The 19,271-nt window shown below is 39.7% G+C and overlaps 1 protein-coding gene across 3 annotated transcripts in view; it reads right to left on the bottom strand.

Annotated features, from left to right (window-relative positions):
• Positions 1 to 19,271, bottom strand: part of CACNA2D2 (calcium voltage-gated channel auxiliary subunit alpha2delta 2) — an 809,616-nt gene that overhangs the window by 125,797 nt on the left and 664,548 nt on the right. For all 3 annotated transcript variants that reach the window (XM_067463620.1, XM_060765787.2, XM_060765788.2), the window contains exon 9: positions 83 to 133. In XM_067463620.1, the coding sequence (XP_067319721.1) occupies positions 83 to 133 (51 nt within the window). The remainder of the gene's footprint in view (positions 1 to 82; positions 134 to 19,271) is intronic.

Below are 19,271 nucleotides of genomic sequence, written 5' to 3'. Positions count from 1 at the left end.
AACTATTCAATACATCATAATCTTAGGGCAGAGAAATGAAAAAAGTCATTGAATTTAGTTAACGAAAGAGGAAAGCACTCACACATCCACGATGATGACCATGTCCTTTGGAGATGAGGCTCCTTGGATATACCTGCATTAAATTAAATGAAGACACAGATAAAGGATGGATCAGGCACTCAACTACTTTTATGATTCCTGACAACACTATAGGATTGAGGTCACCCCACCATTTGGTAGGCGGACATGTCAAATGGCAGGTTTTGTATCCCATTAAAAAGGAAGAGAACACTGGGAATCAATTTTATTAGTATTTCCTACTGGAGCATTAGGATCTTGGACTTTTTTTGGCTCAACTAAAACAAAAGTTGAGTAATAGACACACACAGAAGACAAGAATGTAATCTACACCGTTCACAGTGTTGCTATGGGTGGGAAATATCCACACTATTGCCTGGAGAATACAGTGAAACAAATTGTACTGCACTGAAGAACTCCAGAAATAAGTGATTTCCTAGCAAAACGTGCCTGGTTGAGCAATGTGGGCAATTCTTTAAGAAACCCAGCTGCATAACTCTATCTGAGTTTTCCTCCAGGCATCCTGACTCATTCCCAGTGTCAAGGAAGACCTCGTGGCAAGAAGGAATGTCACAAAGCTTTACTTTGCTGTAATCTCTCAGTTGTATCTATTAACCATGCATATATTCAGTAAAATCCTCTTTTATAACAGTGGTCTGGCTTTGGCTCTCTGTACATCTGTGTTTGAGCCTTGAATGTATCAGGAGCCAGATTAATACAGATGTTCATTGAAAACACATGGTGCTGTCTGTACATACTTGACCTAGACTGGGCTTCAGTCCACACAAACAGCACCTGCTCTTATGCTACAAGGACAGCCACCAGGCATGGGAAGGTTGAAGCTGAGTCAATGGTGTTGACAAGGATGGGGAGAAGAAGAAGGAAAACTGACTTCTGACTGAAATAGCCCTTAGACAAGGCAATGAAGCAATCTCAGACTGTGGGTACGCCAAGGGAGAATGCATTCTTCTTTATATTTGGGTTCAGATTCATTTTTACATCTTCCTCTTACACTTGCAACTATTTCTTTGTGACAAGGGTTGGGCTTTGTGAGCATTAATCACGCTGCATAAACAAACTGGCTCATCAGCCACAATGAACCCCAAATGGGAATTTCCAAATTCACATTCTTGACACATGTTCAAGTATTTTGTAGATCTAGGTACTTCTGAAAAGATTCCCACAAAATATTATTTTATATTATGGAATAAATTTGAACGATATATTAACAGGTGTGATTTGCAAGTACTATTGCTCTTTGAACAAAAAGACTGATTAAAAACTAGATTTTGAAGGAAATTCAATACATTTTATTGCTACATAATGTGCTGAACAATTTGAGACACTTAAAGATTCCTTTTACTAAGTGAACTTTTAAAAAATGATGATTATACAGTCATACTTGAAACATACATTATTTACAGAGAGTAAACATGTATTTCTAGCAAGAACAAATATAATTTAAAGGAGTGTTTTATATTCTTGATTATTTAATTGCTGTTGACATTGACAAGGAAGCTGATATTCTTTTTGGTATCATTAATAAGAATAATCAATCACTATTCAGCTCAGATCACAGATTTTTTTTCTGTGTAATATCTATGAAGCTATTTTGATAGATGTATTTGCTATTTTCCGCTGTCATAGATTTACAGGGTAAAACCCCTCACATCATAAAATGGCACTAGGAAATCAAAGTTAGATATGATATAAATAAAGCATCCAGTAGATTATTAAATTATAGGCTTCATATACTACCATAAAATATTCAGGCACTGCAGATATAACAAAAAGTATGTTGTTCTGAACTATATCTAATATTGGTATAGAGAAAAATCTTTTTAAAAAAATGCAGATAGGATTTTAAAAACAGAAATGGTCTAGGTGGTGTTGAATTGTTTTTAATAGCTTTTCATTAATTTTATTATTGTATTTTAATTTAATGGAATCATTGTAACAACTAATTTAGTTTAATTTTCTCTTTAATGTTTACTTTTTATATGTTTTTAACTATATCATATTGTACATTGTTACTTTGTTCCCTACTCTGGAAAAATGTGAGGCAACAACAACAACAACAAGAACAAAGTATAACACCTGTATCCATGACAAAGGAAAAAGACTAACCCAGCCTCATGAAACAGCCAGAGAAGGAAGAGACCCACTTGGGGTGCTTTCATTCATTATCCCTTTCACAGAATAGACATAAGAAGTATATAATAAGTTGTTGACACCTGCGTTTGTTTGATCCCTTTCACCTCCCACTTTTCTTTTCTTTTGTGGGAGGTGAAAGGGATTTAGCACAGCTGGTAAATCACCAGAAACCATAAAGGTTTCAAGTTCAAGGCCTGCTCACTGTTTACCTAAGCAGTTCGAGAACAGCTTTAGCTGTAGTTAGAGAAATTAGGTACTGCTGAAAGCGGGGCAGGTATTTTACGACACCATAAAGAAAGAAGATCAGAAAATGCTGGGTGACCAAAAGAAAGGAGGAAGTCCTAATGGCTCTTCCTCATAACGGATGAAACGACAGCACCCCTGTGGCTGACTTGAGCCCAACCTTCCATGGAACAAATCAGCTGCACACTGAGTTGAAACAAACCACCTCCTTCTGTTCTGTCTGTCTTTGTATTGTCTATACAAAGCGGCATTGAATGTTTGCTGTGTATATGTACTGGTATCTGCCCTGAGTCCTCTTTGGGGTGAGAAGGGTGGGATATAAATAAAGTGTTGTATTATTATTATTATTATTATTATTTTGTAGGCCTGTGGTCAGAGACTATCTTATAACGTATCTTTTTGAGCTGATCTAGGTCCTCTATTCATTTCTTTCTTGCTCACTGGCTGAAGGATGTAATTAAAACAAATCAAATAAACAAACTAACAAACACCAAATGGAGAGGTAAGCAAGCAAGCAAGCAAACAAACAAGAAAGTGTGCAGGACAAGTGAACACTGCATGAAAACAAAACAACAACTTTTAGCAGGGCTGATGCAGATAACAATTCCTATGCTTGCCTCTGGAAGAATTATGGATTTAAAAGGCATACTTTGCTAATATGGTGAATAAGTTTCTAGACAATCAGCCCTCCATATCCACAGGTTCTCCATTCATGAATTAACCCAACCACAGCCTGTAAATATTTGGAGCAAAATCCAAAAAGCAAACCTTGGTGTTTGCCATTTTATATGACCGATAATGTGGATGCATAATAAATGAAGCCTTCCAGAATTTGAGCATCTATCTTGTGTTCCTGGAACCCAACTCTAGTCATGCCACTGTATCATCTCACAGCAAATCAGTGTTTTGTTTTACTTACCAGTATATATAGAGACCTAAAAGCACATTTTGACTATCATTATCTAAGTACTCAATGGCACCAACAAAAGATGCAGAAATAAGAATAATATATAAAAATTGCCATAATATGACAGTGAGACATAAAGTGTACAAATATTGCAAATACACCGAGTACATGGAACAAAATGGCTCTGTACTATATAACTGAAAAGTGCCACATTGGCAAAGTGCTCTAAAGTGAAGCCTCTCAAAGCAAGGCATGCCTGTCCAACATCCTTAGATGCATCATGGTGCACTACATTTGTCATCATGGGGAACAAAGACAAAAACAATACTGAAATATCCCATTTTATGTTGTGTTTTGGAAAGGGGAAGGAAAGACCAATAGAGTGTGATCCCAAGATCCACTAGATTTAACACGTGTGTGGGACAGCAACATTTTAGCTACTTCCCTGGTCCACTGAAATAGCTAATGAAGGAAATACCACCTTTCTCCCATGCAATTTCTTCCTTGTGAACCTCTATTTATATGCCTCAGCTTTTGACATACCAATTTCAAAAGAGAAGGGGAGCAGGAACTTTGGCTTTCATCGGACCTCCCTATCCTGGAAGATGATGTCATAGTAATTCTCAGACAAACACTGGTTGTAACCCACTATGCCAAACAGAGCTCAGTAACAACACACTGAGGTCTGACATAGGCATGGAGAGTATTCACAAGCAGGTAGCAAAAGCAGCCAATAAGTATTACTGACTGGTAACCTGAGTTCAGTTTGGAGGGAACTGAACTCTTCCATCACAGAGATGGAAGAGACCACAAGAGCCATCCAGTCCAACCCCCATGATATGCCAGTCTATTCTACTATATAGAGATGAATACATAGAACGCACAGCTGGTCATTTTTTGTTCAAATAATCCATTTTAGAACATGGAAATTGATTCCCTGTTGTACCATTCAAGGCACAGGAAACCATATATTATGGATAAGAGCAGAGGATGGTTAGAGTTACATGAGAACTACAAGTGACAACACTTAATCTGATGTTGGCTTATCTATTATGAAAAGGCCCTTTAAGTTACTGTTTTAAAAAGTATAGTCCACAGTATGGAAAAGCTGCTTTCTTGGCTGCGGGATCTGGAGAGCTGTCCAAAAAAGTAACTTTTCTGAACTCTGAGAGCTACTAGGGGGATTACTTGACTGAGGGCCCTTCTACACATGCATTATAACCCAGGTTAAATTGGGTTAAAAAGAGGGATGCCTAAATAATGTTTAGCCAAAATGTGGGAGGAATCAGGAAGAATCAGATTATGGGCTGGAAAACACGTGTTTAAAAATGCCCTTTAAACTTGATTCCTCCTGAAAAAAGTGCAGCTTTCCATGCCTGTGTATCCCTGCAGGCATGAGAAATGCATGCTTTCTTTCCCTCCCCCCTGTAGACTCCCTCCATGTTCCCCATTTCCCTCTCTCCTTACCAGAGGAAGGCTCCAATTCAGGCCTGGAGACTTTCCCCCTCTTCCCTGGAAGAGCCAACAAGGGGTCCTGGAGCAGGAATGCCCTCCATCTCTCCCAAAGCCCTCTTTTGGCTCTTCCAAGGGAGGGGAGAGAGGAAAAAAGACTGCAGGTCTCAAACAGAGCTTCCCTCTGGTAAGTTGAGAGGGAAATGGGGGGCAGGGAGAGGGAGGCTAGCCTTGCCCACGCTTGATAATCTCAGATCAGCACAGGAGAGCATCCACCCGCACCCCCCCCTCCCGCAAAATCCCAGGGTTTGAGCCAACTGTGTGGGATATAAAATCCAAATTCCTCTCAGATTTTTGGCCTGTGTAGAAGAACCCTCAGTTTGTAGTAGGGCTTCTGGGTTCTGTGCAGGTTCCTCAACCTTCTCCACCCAAAATGTAAGCATGGCATAGTTAGAGAGAGGAGGAAGGAAGGAGGGGAAGATTTTCATAGATTTTCTAAAATCCTCATCTTTTGTTTGATGTTGATGACAGAAGATCACATAGCTTCAGTAGAGTAATATTAAAACCTTGTGATTGTCCCAGAGATACCAATATCTGAGGAATGTTAGACAGGGGTGATTATGGCATGGTATTTAATAACATGGCTATAAGTGGATACAGCTATATTAACACTTCTGAATAGTAAAATACAGAACTTATATCAAATCTACGTATATTAACCCACGGCTTAGAGAAAGCAAGCAAAGAGAAAAAGCCAGAGGGCAGTATGAGATTGCCTTGAATGCCAATAAAGGAATGTGGAAAGACACCGCTAAGTGAGAGTGACCTGCTGGCTGCCGCTCTGCATCTTGTCACCTTAATGAGCTCTAAATGCTAAACTCTTCCATCACTGAAATCCCTTTTTATAGTAGCAATGATTGTGCTGACACAAGAGGATATAATAAGATTCTACTTACACCCCCCATGGCTTCAAAGGCCAAACTTGATGAGGATATTTTTAGCAATTGGTAGGAAGAAAGCTATCTTTCCCTTTGGATACAACACACACACCTTTTGGGGATAGGACTTCACCTTTTAAAACAAGCTTCATTAAATAAATGGAAAGCATTTTAACCTTAGTTAGTATTTGTTTTTCTCTTTTCTGTTATGAGAAGAGATTGAAGTCTAAAATCTATCTATCTACCTACCTACCCACCCATCCACCTATCATCCATGCCACATGACAGCATATTAGACCAGGCCAGGGAGCATTGGGTTCAACTCCTCAGTCATGAAGATGAGTGGATACATGTCCACTACTATCCCTGTCTGTGACCCATTGATATGAATGCTTACCACACAAAGGGCAGTCCAGAATTTGAAAAGTCAGCAATTTGTCATTTCAATTTCTCTACAAGAAATTATTGAGTTAGTATCAGGAAAAAAGGCCTTTTGAGTCCATCATCCTGCTTCCCCCTAGTGGTCAACTACATGCCTCTGGAAAGCTCACAAACATGACCTGGAGGCAACAGCTATTCCTACAGTAGTGCTCCAGCAACCATTATTGGCAGGCATGGTTTGATGCCACTTTGAGTCTCCTTGTGGAGAGAAAAAGCAGGGTATAAATAAACATTATCATAATAATCATCATTTGATGCTGCAGATAGCTTAGACTCCTCATGATAATGAGCCACTTATTCAGAGATGATGCTACTGGGATGGGGGCAAAATAAGGTAATTTCTCTGCATAAGAATACTACCCTACCCCCAGAAGTTTTCTTTCAGTACCAAAATTTCTAAGATTATCATGACCCCAAATTTTAGTTCCACATTTAGAAACAGTATTTAGAAATACTGTTTAGACATCCAAAGGAAAGGAGAAGGTGGTGTTACCAATGGAATGAGAACACATCAAATAAACAATGTCTCATTTCTGTATTGCCAGAAATTTGGGGACTGGAGGAAAGTTGCATGTGATGGGAAAGAGTCCTCCATAAATATGCCTAACCCTAATGGCGACTATCATTGTATCTCTGATAATTTAACTATGATCCATGTGAATCAGAATCTTTTTCATGGCTTCTGAAACAACCATGATTCTTTGAATGCTCCTGGCATGGGACAAACAACTGAGGTTCCGAGAAGAAGGTGCAGTTTGTCCAAGACACCCTAGTGAAACTGTCTATTGACCTCATCAGATGGGGAAGAATCAGAGGCATGCTCTACTTTGCTGCACCTTTAAGCACGGAGCCTGCCAGCTCCCATTACACAAAGCACTTCTACTTCTGGGAGGTTCCCAGATTTGAAAGTCTCCACAACCCTTTTTTGTTTTTGTACTACATGCTCATTCTATTCATGTTTTGATTTTTTTGGTCCATGGGGTGATAAAGGGGCAATTTCCCAAGGGGCACAGACTTCAACATGGGCACATTCTAAGTATTTGATAAAAGCAGACATAATTGAGGAGATAAAAATGCTGAAGAGAACCCAAAGATAGGTCACCCATCAGGTAAAGTCATTACTACTAAACTGTTCCATATGCAGATAACTATGTTTCACTCCAAATAATGACATGCAACCAAGATTTTGCTGAGCCTCATTTAAAGGACTGCTCCAGTTTCCACACATGTTGTAGCCTGTCTGGTAGATTTTCTTTCTCTTGAATTGTGTAACATCTTCCCTAGCTTTGCTGCTTCCCTGAGGGCAATCAAGGGTGAGAGTGTATGCGATTTCAGTGGAGTTGGGTGACAATCAGGAGCATTGGCTGTAGGGGACACATTTTTCCTTTTGATGCTCACAAGTAACTGACAACCCAAGAATGGATTTTTAGCTCTTTCACACTCTCTGGTTTGCTCTTACACTCAGCTCATCCCTCTTTTTACAGCTTCCTCATTTTTATGTGACAGAAGACACCCTCTGGAAAGTTGCTCATGGAGCGAGAAGCACACAGCAGTATTGTCTGACTACCAAGCCAAGTTACCCCCACTAGAGCACTCTCTGTTAAGAGTGCAAAAATGCATCAAAAGTAGCCACTGTTGCAGAAACACATAATTGCAGATGCACATAACATACACAAGTCAATATCTACATACTAGAGAAATCCCAAATGTTCTAATCCAGCGGATTTATTTTTTGAAGTCCAAAGCAGTTGATCTGGGGAATTGCATGGGAAAGGGTGGCTAATGCGTTCTTCCAGCACCATCTTCCCAACTTAAATTACCTTTGAGGTAACTACTATTTCATCAGGGAAACATTCAGGTATCTTTGCAGCCTTGCTGAGTACCACATACTAACAGATGGACTAGCACCTAGACTGATATACTGATATACTGTCACGTGTACTTCTGGGTATAAATCTATTTTTTCACATAAGAGTTTGGGCCCTCATAAGCCACAAAAATAGGTCAGGGGTTGGTAGAATATGCACTCCAGTCCTTCCATATGAATTAGGCAGCTGAGTCCCCTGTCAAGTCTTGTCACAAATCCAGTAGGCAGCTTTACCTAACCAAACCACCTCTACCACTCATCCTAGCTTTCAGAAACGGAGGGATCCTATTAATACCTTATATGCCGATTCTAAGGACTATAAAAAGATAAAATATATGAATGTGAAGAATTGAAAGCACTACACAAATGCAAATTCTTATTATTTTCACAATCTGAATTATTTCTACATTGCAGAGATACATGCATTTCTATGGCCCTTACAGGAATAAGCAAATCCACAAATGATTCTATCTATCTAAACCAGAAATAGGCAAAATAGTGTCTGGCATCCTGTTGAGCAGTTATAAATGTGTAAGCTAGACTTTTCAATATTCATGTTTACAATCATGGCACTACTGTCACAATTGAAAATCCTCCACAATCTATCTTAATAGTTTACAAGTGATGTAACTGGGATGCAGCAGGATGTCTTTTCCAGCCCTCTCCAATGATCTGTAGCACAAAAGTCAAAAGAAGGACCCATCACAACTCTTTGTCACACTGCAGATCACTAGTGGGAGGGGGATGGAAATATTATCCTGCTGTTCCCTGATTACCAGCAGAACAGATCTCTGTTGCTCTGTGTGTTTGCGGCAGTTAAGTTGGGCTTTGGGAGTTGTGTAAGGAGAACAAACTCCCCAACATCTTGGCCAATGTTTTCAAACTTTGAGTTACACACAATGCTAGAAGAGAAGGGTTGTAAGGGCTCAAGATATCACACTCTAACTTTGTCCTGATTCTTGTATATTATAAACATATGGACTGGATTCACTGTCACTAAATGAGTCACAGTGACAATATAAATGATCCCAGATGAAGCACCCAGAGTGAGTTGGAATCTTAAAAAAAATCATGTTTATTTCCAGAGAAGTACATGGACCCATGCAAAGCTTACTTTTGAACAGACATGCATTATACTGTGAGAGCACAATGTCGTCCTGTAATTTAATCATTGAATTTGTATTTTTGATTGTTGAGTCTGGAAGTTCAGTGCAGAATAGACTGTACATGCAAAAGGTCACTATTTGATATCACCTTAACAGCAGACAAAGATTCCCAAGACATGCTGTTATGAGCTTATGCTACCAACATACATAGAAGCATACTATACAACATATCAAGATGTGATTATTTCTGCCCGGTTCTTTAAATAGATGCATGGGATAATAAAAGCTGGTTAAAGTGTGTAAAGCCTTTGCACAATTATGTCTTAATCATTTTAATTGAACCACAGGTGCAACACGTATAGCTGTAAAAAGTAGAGGACTAACTTGCAATAATCTAGGAAATTAATACTGCTCTGATAATCATTATTTTTGGAAATGTGGGGTAGAATAGGTTGTGAAAATGTCATAACATGTGTTCATGACTAGAACAAGCAGTGAGGGTAGTTTTGTAGGAAGGAGGTATAGCGTTATATGATATCATACAATGTAAAACTGCATCTTTCCAATGGATCATTATATGATGATGTGTTATTTACCCTGTAGGAACTACACTTAGTCTTAGTACTGATCAACTGCTTATCAAATATGAGCACATAAGAGGAAGGTTATGACAAAGAAAGCTCCAGTTAACTCTGTTAAAATCCATTATGATGTTAAATTACCAGGAAAGCTAGAGACAGCTCCGGCTGATGTTTTCTCCTATGTCTACACGAAGCCTGATCCCTCCTTCAAAGACGCTAGAGGGAGGTTTGATGGCACTGACTGGCTCAAGCAGGATCAGTCCCAGCATGAATTAATTAGTGCTTAATTACTGTCAATTACTCAGCATTACTGGGAATTGCTTGTAAATGGACAGCCTTTGATTGCTAATCCCAAATACTAATGTTATCTAATTGGGAGTGATTATATTTTCTTTGGGTGTGATTCCGTGCACCATGCTTCCCGTGTGGCAAAAAACCCACATCATTTTCTCTTCTTATATAACTGGATATGGTTTACAGCTGGAAACTGACTTCCCCACTAGGATTTGACCGCTTTTGTTGTCTTCTAGAACCAGAATTTGGGAGGGAGGGAGGAATCACAGACCTCATAGGAATTCAGCTGGAACAATGGAACTGAATTGAGTATCCAAACGGACAGAACTGAGGCAGTCCAATATAGCTCAATTAATAGGTTACCTGGAATGCTCCTTGAGTGAAGAAGATAATCCACTCCCCTCTCTTACACCAAGGAGATAACTTAAGACCCAAGGCCTCTAACTAAATTCATGACTGCACAAAATCCTGAATGAACAATCCATTTACAGTAAAGACAGCACAGATATGGTATCAAATGGGTCTTTGCATGATTAATCTTGGACAACATTTTAAACATGCACCAACAATGTCAAGTGGTGGCTAAAAAAAACCAATGGGATTTTGGCCTGGATAAATAGGAGTATAGTGTCTAGATCCAGGAAGTCATGCTACCCCTCTATTTTGCCTTGGTCAGACCATACCAGGAATACTGTGTGCAATTCTGGGCACCGCAATTGAAGGGAGATGTTGACAAGCTGGAATGTATCCAAGAGGAATACTAAAACAATCAAGGATCTGGAGAACAAGCCCTATGAGGAGTGGCTTAAAGAGATGGGCATGTTTAGCATGCAGAAGAGAAAGCTGAGCGTAGACACAATGAGGGCCATGTATAAATATGTGAGAGGAAGTCATAGGGCAGAGGGAGCAAGCTTGTTTTCTGCTGACCTGGAAACTAGGATGCAGAACAATGGCTTCAAACTACAGCAAAGGAGATTCCACCTGAACAAAACTACAGCAAAGGAGATTCCTGACTGTGAGAGCAGTTTAGCAGGGGAACTCTCTACCCCGGAGTGTGGTGGAAGCTCCTTCTTTGGAGGCTTTTAAACATAGGCTGGATGGCCATCTGTCAGGGGTGCTTTGTATGCGATTTCCCTGCTTCTTGGCAGGGGGTTGGACTGGATGGCCCACAAGGTTTCTTCCAACTCTGATTCTATGATCAGGAGGTTGTCTGAAGGTCTTAGTTCATGCCATACGTTGCAGACAACTAATAGCCCCAGGAAAGACCTTTTATCTGGGTATGATTTCAAAAGCAGTTCTGACCTGTGGCAAGGATGATCTGTTCTTCTTCAATTACCCACTTGGAGGTTAACAACTGGTAAGGGAGAAAATCAGCTGGCACATGATTTTTGACAGATTATCCACCAGGGATTGTCTCTCTTGAAGTAACAAAGGCTCACCCATCCTATGCTATGACATCTGCTTGAGAGACATGGCAAAGTTGTGTTTTTATCCTGTGAGTTTCTGGAAAGGTGTGATTGGTGCAATTTGAAATTAGGGGCATAACTGAAAGTATCAGTTAGAAGCTGAAATTGTGTACCCTCAAAACATTAAAAATCCATCATGTTTCGTTTTAAAATGTCTCAAAATAACCCAAAATCGCAATTCTTTCAAATGTTTATATGTCCAGAATAATGAAGAGAATAAAGAGATCAACAAATATGTCATATCTTTACTTTAGTCTCTCAAGGCAAGAAGTTTTAGGCTGAAGATGTAGATCAAATTATGGCATTAATTATGAGAAGCCCATCAGGAAGAGAAAAGGGTGCCAGAGAGAATATAGTAATCAACAGTATATACAGTTGGCCCAACAGATCCACTGGTTCTGCCGCCACAGATTCAACCAATCATGGCTCGGAAATAGTTTTTTAAAATCCAAAAAGCAATCTTGGTTTTGGTGTAATGTGTAAACATTCCCTGCTGTAGCCTCCCATCATTTCCCAGATTCTCAGGCTCTTCCTGGCACTTGAGTTGCCCATCATTTTATATTAAACCCTTGTGCCGGCAGGACTGAAGACTGACAGGTCACAGTTTTGAATCCAGGGAGAGCACAGATGAGCTCCCTCTAACAGCTCCAGCTCCTCATGCGGGGACATGAGAGAAGCCTCCCACAAGGATCATAAAACATTAAAAAAACACATCTGGGAGTCCCCTGGGCAATGTCCTTGCAGATGGCCAATTCTCTCACACCAGAAGCAACTTGCAGTTTCTCAAGTTGCTCCTGACACGACAAAAAAACAACAACATTTTACTATGTCATTTTGTATCCACATGGGGTCCTGGAAAACCCCAGCGGATACAAAGGGTCTACTGTAATACAGGCAAGTTTTTTTTTTAAAATCTCAATATCAGCATCAATTAAGAGCTGTTTTCTTTCAACCACATGTTTCCATATAGGACTACAATGGCCTACAATAACTGCAATTGAATAACATTTCTCATTAACCAGGAACTCTTTAAGAATAAAACAGCTCTATTCTATCCACATTAAGCACCACAACAATCTCATATGGAGTCTGGTGGCTTCTGGTTTGCCAGTGGAACTCTCTGCATAACATTCTAGATGCCCCCTCTTAAACCGAGACTCCCGGACTCCCGTAGACTTCCTTGTCAATTAAAATGGAATCATAATATTATAATTACACAATGGGAAAGGGCCCCTGAATACCAGAGGAATAACCTTTGTGTTACATTTTATGTATTTTCTTTCTCTCCCCCCAACCCCTAGATTATCATCCTCACAATATCCTCATAAAGATGGCAAGGGAATAGAATATAATACAGGATATCTTCACCACACTAAAATATATATTCTTGCTGGATATGCAGTTTGTGTACTGGGTCTCTCTAAATTCATAAATGAAACTGAATGAAATGTAAAATGCTATTTTCATATTTGTAGGCTTGGGCTGATTCTATTAAGAGATTTGTTCCACCAGTTAAATACTTCACTTGAGACTCAAACTAGACCTGGTCCACACTTCCTTCACTACTCTCCTCCCAACCTTAAATGAAAAGCACCTTTCAAAGGTATGGCAGAGGAAGTGCTGTTTATGCTCTTCCTCTGCTTTCCTCTTCCCCTGTCTGCATACTCAAGCCAACCCTGCATGCTTCCTTCCACTGATGAGAAAGCAGTACATGTAATTATTAGCAGACAAAGACCAAGGAGGGGAAGGGTTAAGCAGCTATTTCCGACCCTTCGTCTTCTTCACTTGATTGCAGACTTCCAAGGCTAATTTCCATTTTGAGAAGCTGCCAGAGGAAAGAAACAAGAAGCCCTAGCTCAAGTATAGTTTGTTTCTCAATATATTTCATGACCACTGGAATTCTGTGTTATTGACTAGAGAAAAGATTGCTGATCAGGATTCTGTTGCAGTAATCGGTGTCAATTTCTCAAATCTTTTCCAGTTATTTGATAGATGACATAAATTTGGATTTAGATACAGCTATAGATATTGAGGAGGAACTTTTGAATTAAAATCAGTTAAATTATGAATTCTATTGCAAGAAGAGGTATATTAGCTAAAATTGGGCTTTTACTATAGACTTAATTGTGGAATTTAGTTATTAAGTAACACTGATATCCTACACCAGTTTGTTACATACATGTAACTAAGTTTTACAGTAAAACTACATAGCCTTACTCTATATGGAGAAATGTATCCAGAAGGAATGTGTCAAGAGGAGGGCGACTAGGATAATTGACGCAGAACAATGGCTTCAAATTACAGGAAAGGAGATTCCATCTGAACATTAGGAAGAACTTTCTAACTGTGAGAGCTGTTCAGCAGTGGAACTCTCTGCCCTGGAGTGTGTTGGAGGCTCCTTCTCTGGAGGCTTTTAAGCAGAGGCTGGATGGCCTTCTGTTGGGGGTGCTTTGAATGCAATTTTCCTGTTTCTTGGCAGGGGGTTGGACTGGATGGCTCACGAGGTGTCTTCCAACTCTATGAGTCTATGAAATTAATTATATGTATCTAAGTAACATATTCTGGTCTTACCTCCCAATTCACTTGAAAAGCTAGAAACTGCTCATTTTGTCATAAATGAGCTGTGATGATAAATTACAATAGGCTCCTGCTTCTGATATTTGCATTCTTACTCACAGGTAGGAAAGGGCTGGAGATATAAGCTTTCTTGTATCTTGATGAGCAACCGACCAGTGGTATGGAGAGTAAAATGTATGCAGTCTTACAGTAACACTAATAACCTTGCTGTATACAGAGAAATTATGGATTCATAGTTCTAGGTTACAAATCTGTGACTGCAATACAGAATGCCAATCTACATTAGTGATTAATTAAACAAGAGACTTGTTAATGCTACATTTTACAGCCATTTCTTTAATAAATGGGAGAAAGGAGGATATAAATAATCTATCTCTCTATCTGTCTATCTAATAATAATAATAGTGAAAATATGTATCTACGTATGTATTTTCCAGGATGTCTCTCACTTCCAGAAAGCACTGTTTGGTCCAGATCAGCCAACGAGGGATCTGGCTCAAACTTGACAAACAGACCCCACAGGACCAAAAGAAAATTCTGGCAGGGTTTGGGGAGGGGTGGCAAATTGACCTTGGATGATGGGAATTATAGTTCACCCTCCATCCACAGAGTCCTGAGGCTCCTACCAATGATGGCTCTCAACCAAACATGGCACACATAACCAACATGACCAATTTTAAATGCTGGCAGGGTTTGGAAGGAATCAATCTTGGATGCTGGGATATAATTCCCATTTAGCTGAGTTCCTGCGCAAAGATCACTCTGAACCCTACTGACAATGAATCTGGATGAAACACACATACCCAACACAACCAACTTTTAATACGGGGTGGGGTGTGTGGTGGTGGAAGGAACTGACCCATGCTGTTGCCAGTTGTAGTTCATCCACATCTTTATGCATTTTCTAATTGGCTCATTAATAAATTCCAAAAACAAACGACTACTTCTAATAAAAAGCAGTATGCAATATTTAACCCTGGCATCTCTGGGTACCTAAGGCAGTTAAAGAAATAAAAAAAGTGTAAATGACTATAGGAATTTCTTTGTTTTTTTCTCACAATTAGATAATGTTAGTTTAATGTCAAGACTGAAAAGATTTTCACTAACAAGCAACAAGTCAGTGGTTCTCAACTTTCCTAATGCCGCGACCCCTTAATACAGTTCCTCATGTTATGGTGATCCCCAACTATAAAATTATTTTTTTTGGTTGCTACTTCATAACTGTAATTTTGCTAGTGTTATGAATCATAATGTAAAGATCTGATATGCAGGATGTCTTTTAATTCACTGGACCAAATTTGGCACAAATATCTGATACGCCCAAATTTGAATACTGATGGGGTTGGGGGAGGGATTGATTTTGTCATTTGGGAATTGTAGTTGCTGGGATTTATAGTTAGCCAACAATCAAAGAGCATCTGAACTCTACCAACGATGGAACTGAACCAAACCTGGCACACAGAAGTCCCATGACCAACAGAAAATAATAGTAGGGTTTGGTGGGCATTGACCTTGAGTTTTGAAGATGCAGTTCACTTACATCCAGAGAACACAGGCACCCCTGATGGCACAATGGTTAAACCCTTGTGCTGGCCGGACTGAAGACTGACAGGTCGAAGGTTCAAATCCGGGGAGAGTGTGGATGAGCTCCCTCTGTCACCTCCAGCTCCCCATGCGGGAAAATGAAGAAGCCTCCCACAAGGATGGTAAAACATCTAGGTGTCCCCTGGGCAATGTCCTTGCAGATGGCCAATTCTCTCACACCAGAAGCGACTTGCAGTTTTTCAAGTCGCTCCTGACACACGCACACAAATCCAGAGAGGACTGTGGACTCAAACAGTGATGGATCTGGACCAAACTTGGCATAAATACTCAATGTGCCCAAAAGTGAACACTAGTGGAGTTTGGGGGAAAACAGACCTTGACATTTGGGAGTTGTAGTTGCTGGGATTTATAGTTCACTTACAATGAAAGAGCATTCTGAAGCCCACCAATGATAGCATTGGGCCAAACTTCCCACACAGAACCCCCATGACCAACGGAAATACTTTGTTTTCTAATGGTCTTTGGCAACCCCTCTGACATCCCCTCACATCACCCCCAGGAGTCCCGACTATCAGGTTGAAAAACGTTACTGTAAATGAAGTTTGGAAAGGGATTGGTTTTCTTTGTATCCACTTGATCCCTCTGTGTTCTACATCACACAGAAGTCACATTGCTGAAGATTTTATCCTGAAACCTCAACTATGATACACACAAGAAGTTAAGGAAAGGGTGCTTAAATAGATAAGTTTATAATGGAGGGAGAAATAGAAAGAAGACCGAATAGGAAATAGGATTTTCAAAAATACATGCAGCCCTTTCCTCTCTCCCAAGCTCAAGACAGCAATGGGGGTAGGCCAAATTAAAAAAAAAAATACAAATTACATTTGCCACTTTATCCTGGAAAGGATTTTAGTACAGACATTCAACTTAGATGTAAATGACAATTTAATATAAATGTAATAGATACGGTTCCTCCTTTCTAAATTAATTGAATTGGGATTTTTTAAAAGCCTGTAAATGTTTAACCCTGGACATTTGTGTAGCAGGAGGAGTATTCTCTAGTTCCTGTGGAAAGCCAATGTGGCCTTCTTGAAGAGAGATGTTGACAAGTTGGAATGCGCCCAGAGGAGGGCGACGAAAATGATCAAGTGTCTGGAGAACAAGCCCTATGAGGAGTGGCTTAAAGAACTGTGCATGTCTAGCCTGAAGAAAAGAAGGCTGAGGGGAGACATGATAGACATGTATAAATATGTGAGAGGAAGTCATAAGGAAGAGGGAGCAAGCTTGTTTTTTGATGACTAGGACGCAGAACAATGGCTTCAAACTACAAGGAAGGAGATTTAATCTGAACATTAGGAAGAACTTCCTGACTGTGAGAGCTGTTCAGCAGTGGAACTCTGCCCCAGAGTGTGGTGGAGGCTCCTTCTTTGGACAGACGCTGGATGGCCATCTGTCGGGTGTGCTTTGAATGTGATTTTCCTGCTTCTTGGCAGGGGTTTGGACCAGATGGACCATGAGGTCTCTTCCAACTCTATGATTCTATGATTCTTTTTTAGATGCTTGGTTCCAAAGCTGATGCTACAATTAAGAAGTCTGTCTTCAAACTCAACCAAAGCTACAGTCCTCTCATACTAGCTTGTTAAATCTTCTCTTGTCCCTGTGGCAGAAATCCAATCAAAACCTTTAGCTCAATCAAAATTGATGCTGCCATAATTGAGGCCCATTACATTTAGTTCTATATGACAAGCTTTTAGGTCCCTAAGCAGTGTGATCCCCAATCTCTCCTCTCTGGGTTAGAGATGCTCAGTTCCTTCAAACTTTTCTCAATTGATTTCTGCCCATATCCCCTTCACTGCCTTCATCAGAACTCCTTCCAGGTTGTTTATATCCTTCTTAAAGATACTACTACCGTGAGGCTTTAATCCAATCCACTACAACATTGTCCCACTTTCTGAGTCAGACGTATCAGTTCTGAAATGTGAAAATTAAGCATTGACCATTTTTGAGGGATTGTTTCAGTGTGTTGAGGCGCTGTTTCTCATCAAAGAAGAACATCTGTGTGTTTCTTTATGTCCATGAAACAACGGAAGATTGTTTGCTGACTCCATGATAAGAATGGGAAATGGAATTTTGAATGACTTTAGCAGGATGAACAAATAGGCACTTCAGCAGCTTCAGGTATCAGCTAAAAGAATCACTCGCTCCAGGACAGACAAATCTGCAGCGACTGCTGGTCAAGAACATTTCCAGCATGATTATCCACTAAGCTTTATCCACTTCAGTAAGGACATTAATGTTATAACAGAACACAAGACCTGCCACTTTCCCCTCTATTCTGTCTCTAATAACCCGCAATTGAGGGAAGTTAATAATTAATGTGAAGCAATCATCAACAATTAACCGGAAAGGCACAGCCATTAATTAATTTTCAGCCAAAGAAAGTCCAATCATTCCAAGGTGCTGCCACTTGGTCTTATTTGTCAATGAGGTGAAGTAGCATGGCTGAAAGTCTGCTTGCTCACTTGAGTAGCTACTGTCTGAGAAGAGAATGAAATACACAGACAAAAGAAAATCCTTGTCTTAGGATCTGCCTGGTGTCTGTTACACCTCTACTTCACTCACAACCCACTTGCACAAACCCCACACACCCTTCACTTAACACATTAATGTGTTAGTGTATAGTTCTATCAACCTTAATAGTCTGTGATCAATATCAAACACATTAATGGAAACACACATGCAACGAGTTAATAGGCTACTAATACAACATGAGTTGCACAATCCATTCATATCACTTTTCAGTGTTGGTGTGGCCTGCCCAGGTCCAATCAGATATTAAGGTTATTAATTTTGGGTCTAACAGAATCATGAAGTGTGTGATAGAGTGAAGATTGTTGATTTACTAATAACAGATTGGAAAATACCGTATTTTGTGTTTCGATGGTAGATGTGAACCTGCTTCAAGGATTATAATTCAAGGAAGAAATGGTGAAAAGGTTAAATGGCAGTTGCAGGTATGATTCATATCCCCTCACTATGCAATACTTTTAAAATCAGATGTTCATATGTTTCTTCCACCCTGTGACAGGCGAAGGCTTAAACAAAAGAATGACTTCAGTGGCACATCAGTTCGACATTGATCACCATAGAACCATCCAGCACTCTTAAGATGTTATCCCATGTGGTGAAATAGTCTCTTCTGAAAGACTCTAGCTGACTTTCTACAAAGGATGTCCCAAAATATTGGAAGTAACTGACTTGATTAAACATTTGCTGAAACCTGAATTGAGTTATCTTACATTGATTGCATAGCTAAATATTGTATCAGCTCTACTCTTAAGTTATGTGCTACATTTTGGGTAGCATTATTACCAGTGCTGTTACTTTTAAGGAGTAAAATAACAACTATCAATTTAATGAGTAATGGCTGGTTCTAAGGAGTGAAACGACTTTCAGGAGACCTTTCAGAATTAACTGGACAATTTTAAAGATTTTTTTTTAAAAAAAGAGTTAGGTATGAAATTAACATGGTTTTAGGACCTCTTCACACGAGGCCTTTTGCCCCGTTTTGCTGCTTTTATGCAAGGCTTAAACTGGGACCTGCCATGAGCCATCACACGAT

Source organism: Anolis sagrei, chromosome 2 (assembly GCF_037176765.1).
Source record: "Anolis sagrei isolate rAnoSag1 chromosome 2, rAnoSag1.mat, whole genome shotgun sequence".
Lineage (NCBI taxonomy): Eukaryota > Metazoa > Chordata > Lepidosauria > Squamata > Dactyloidae > Anolis > Anolis sagrei.
The sequence above is the reverse complement of the archived record's forward strand: the minus strand, read 5'-3'. Positions and strand labels throughout refer to the sequence as shown.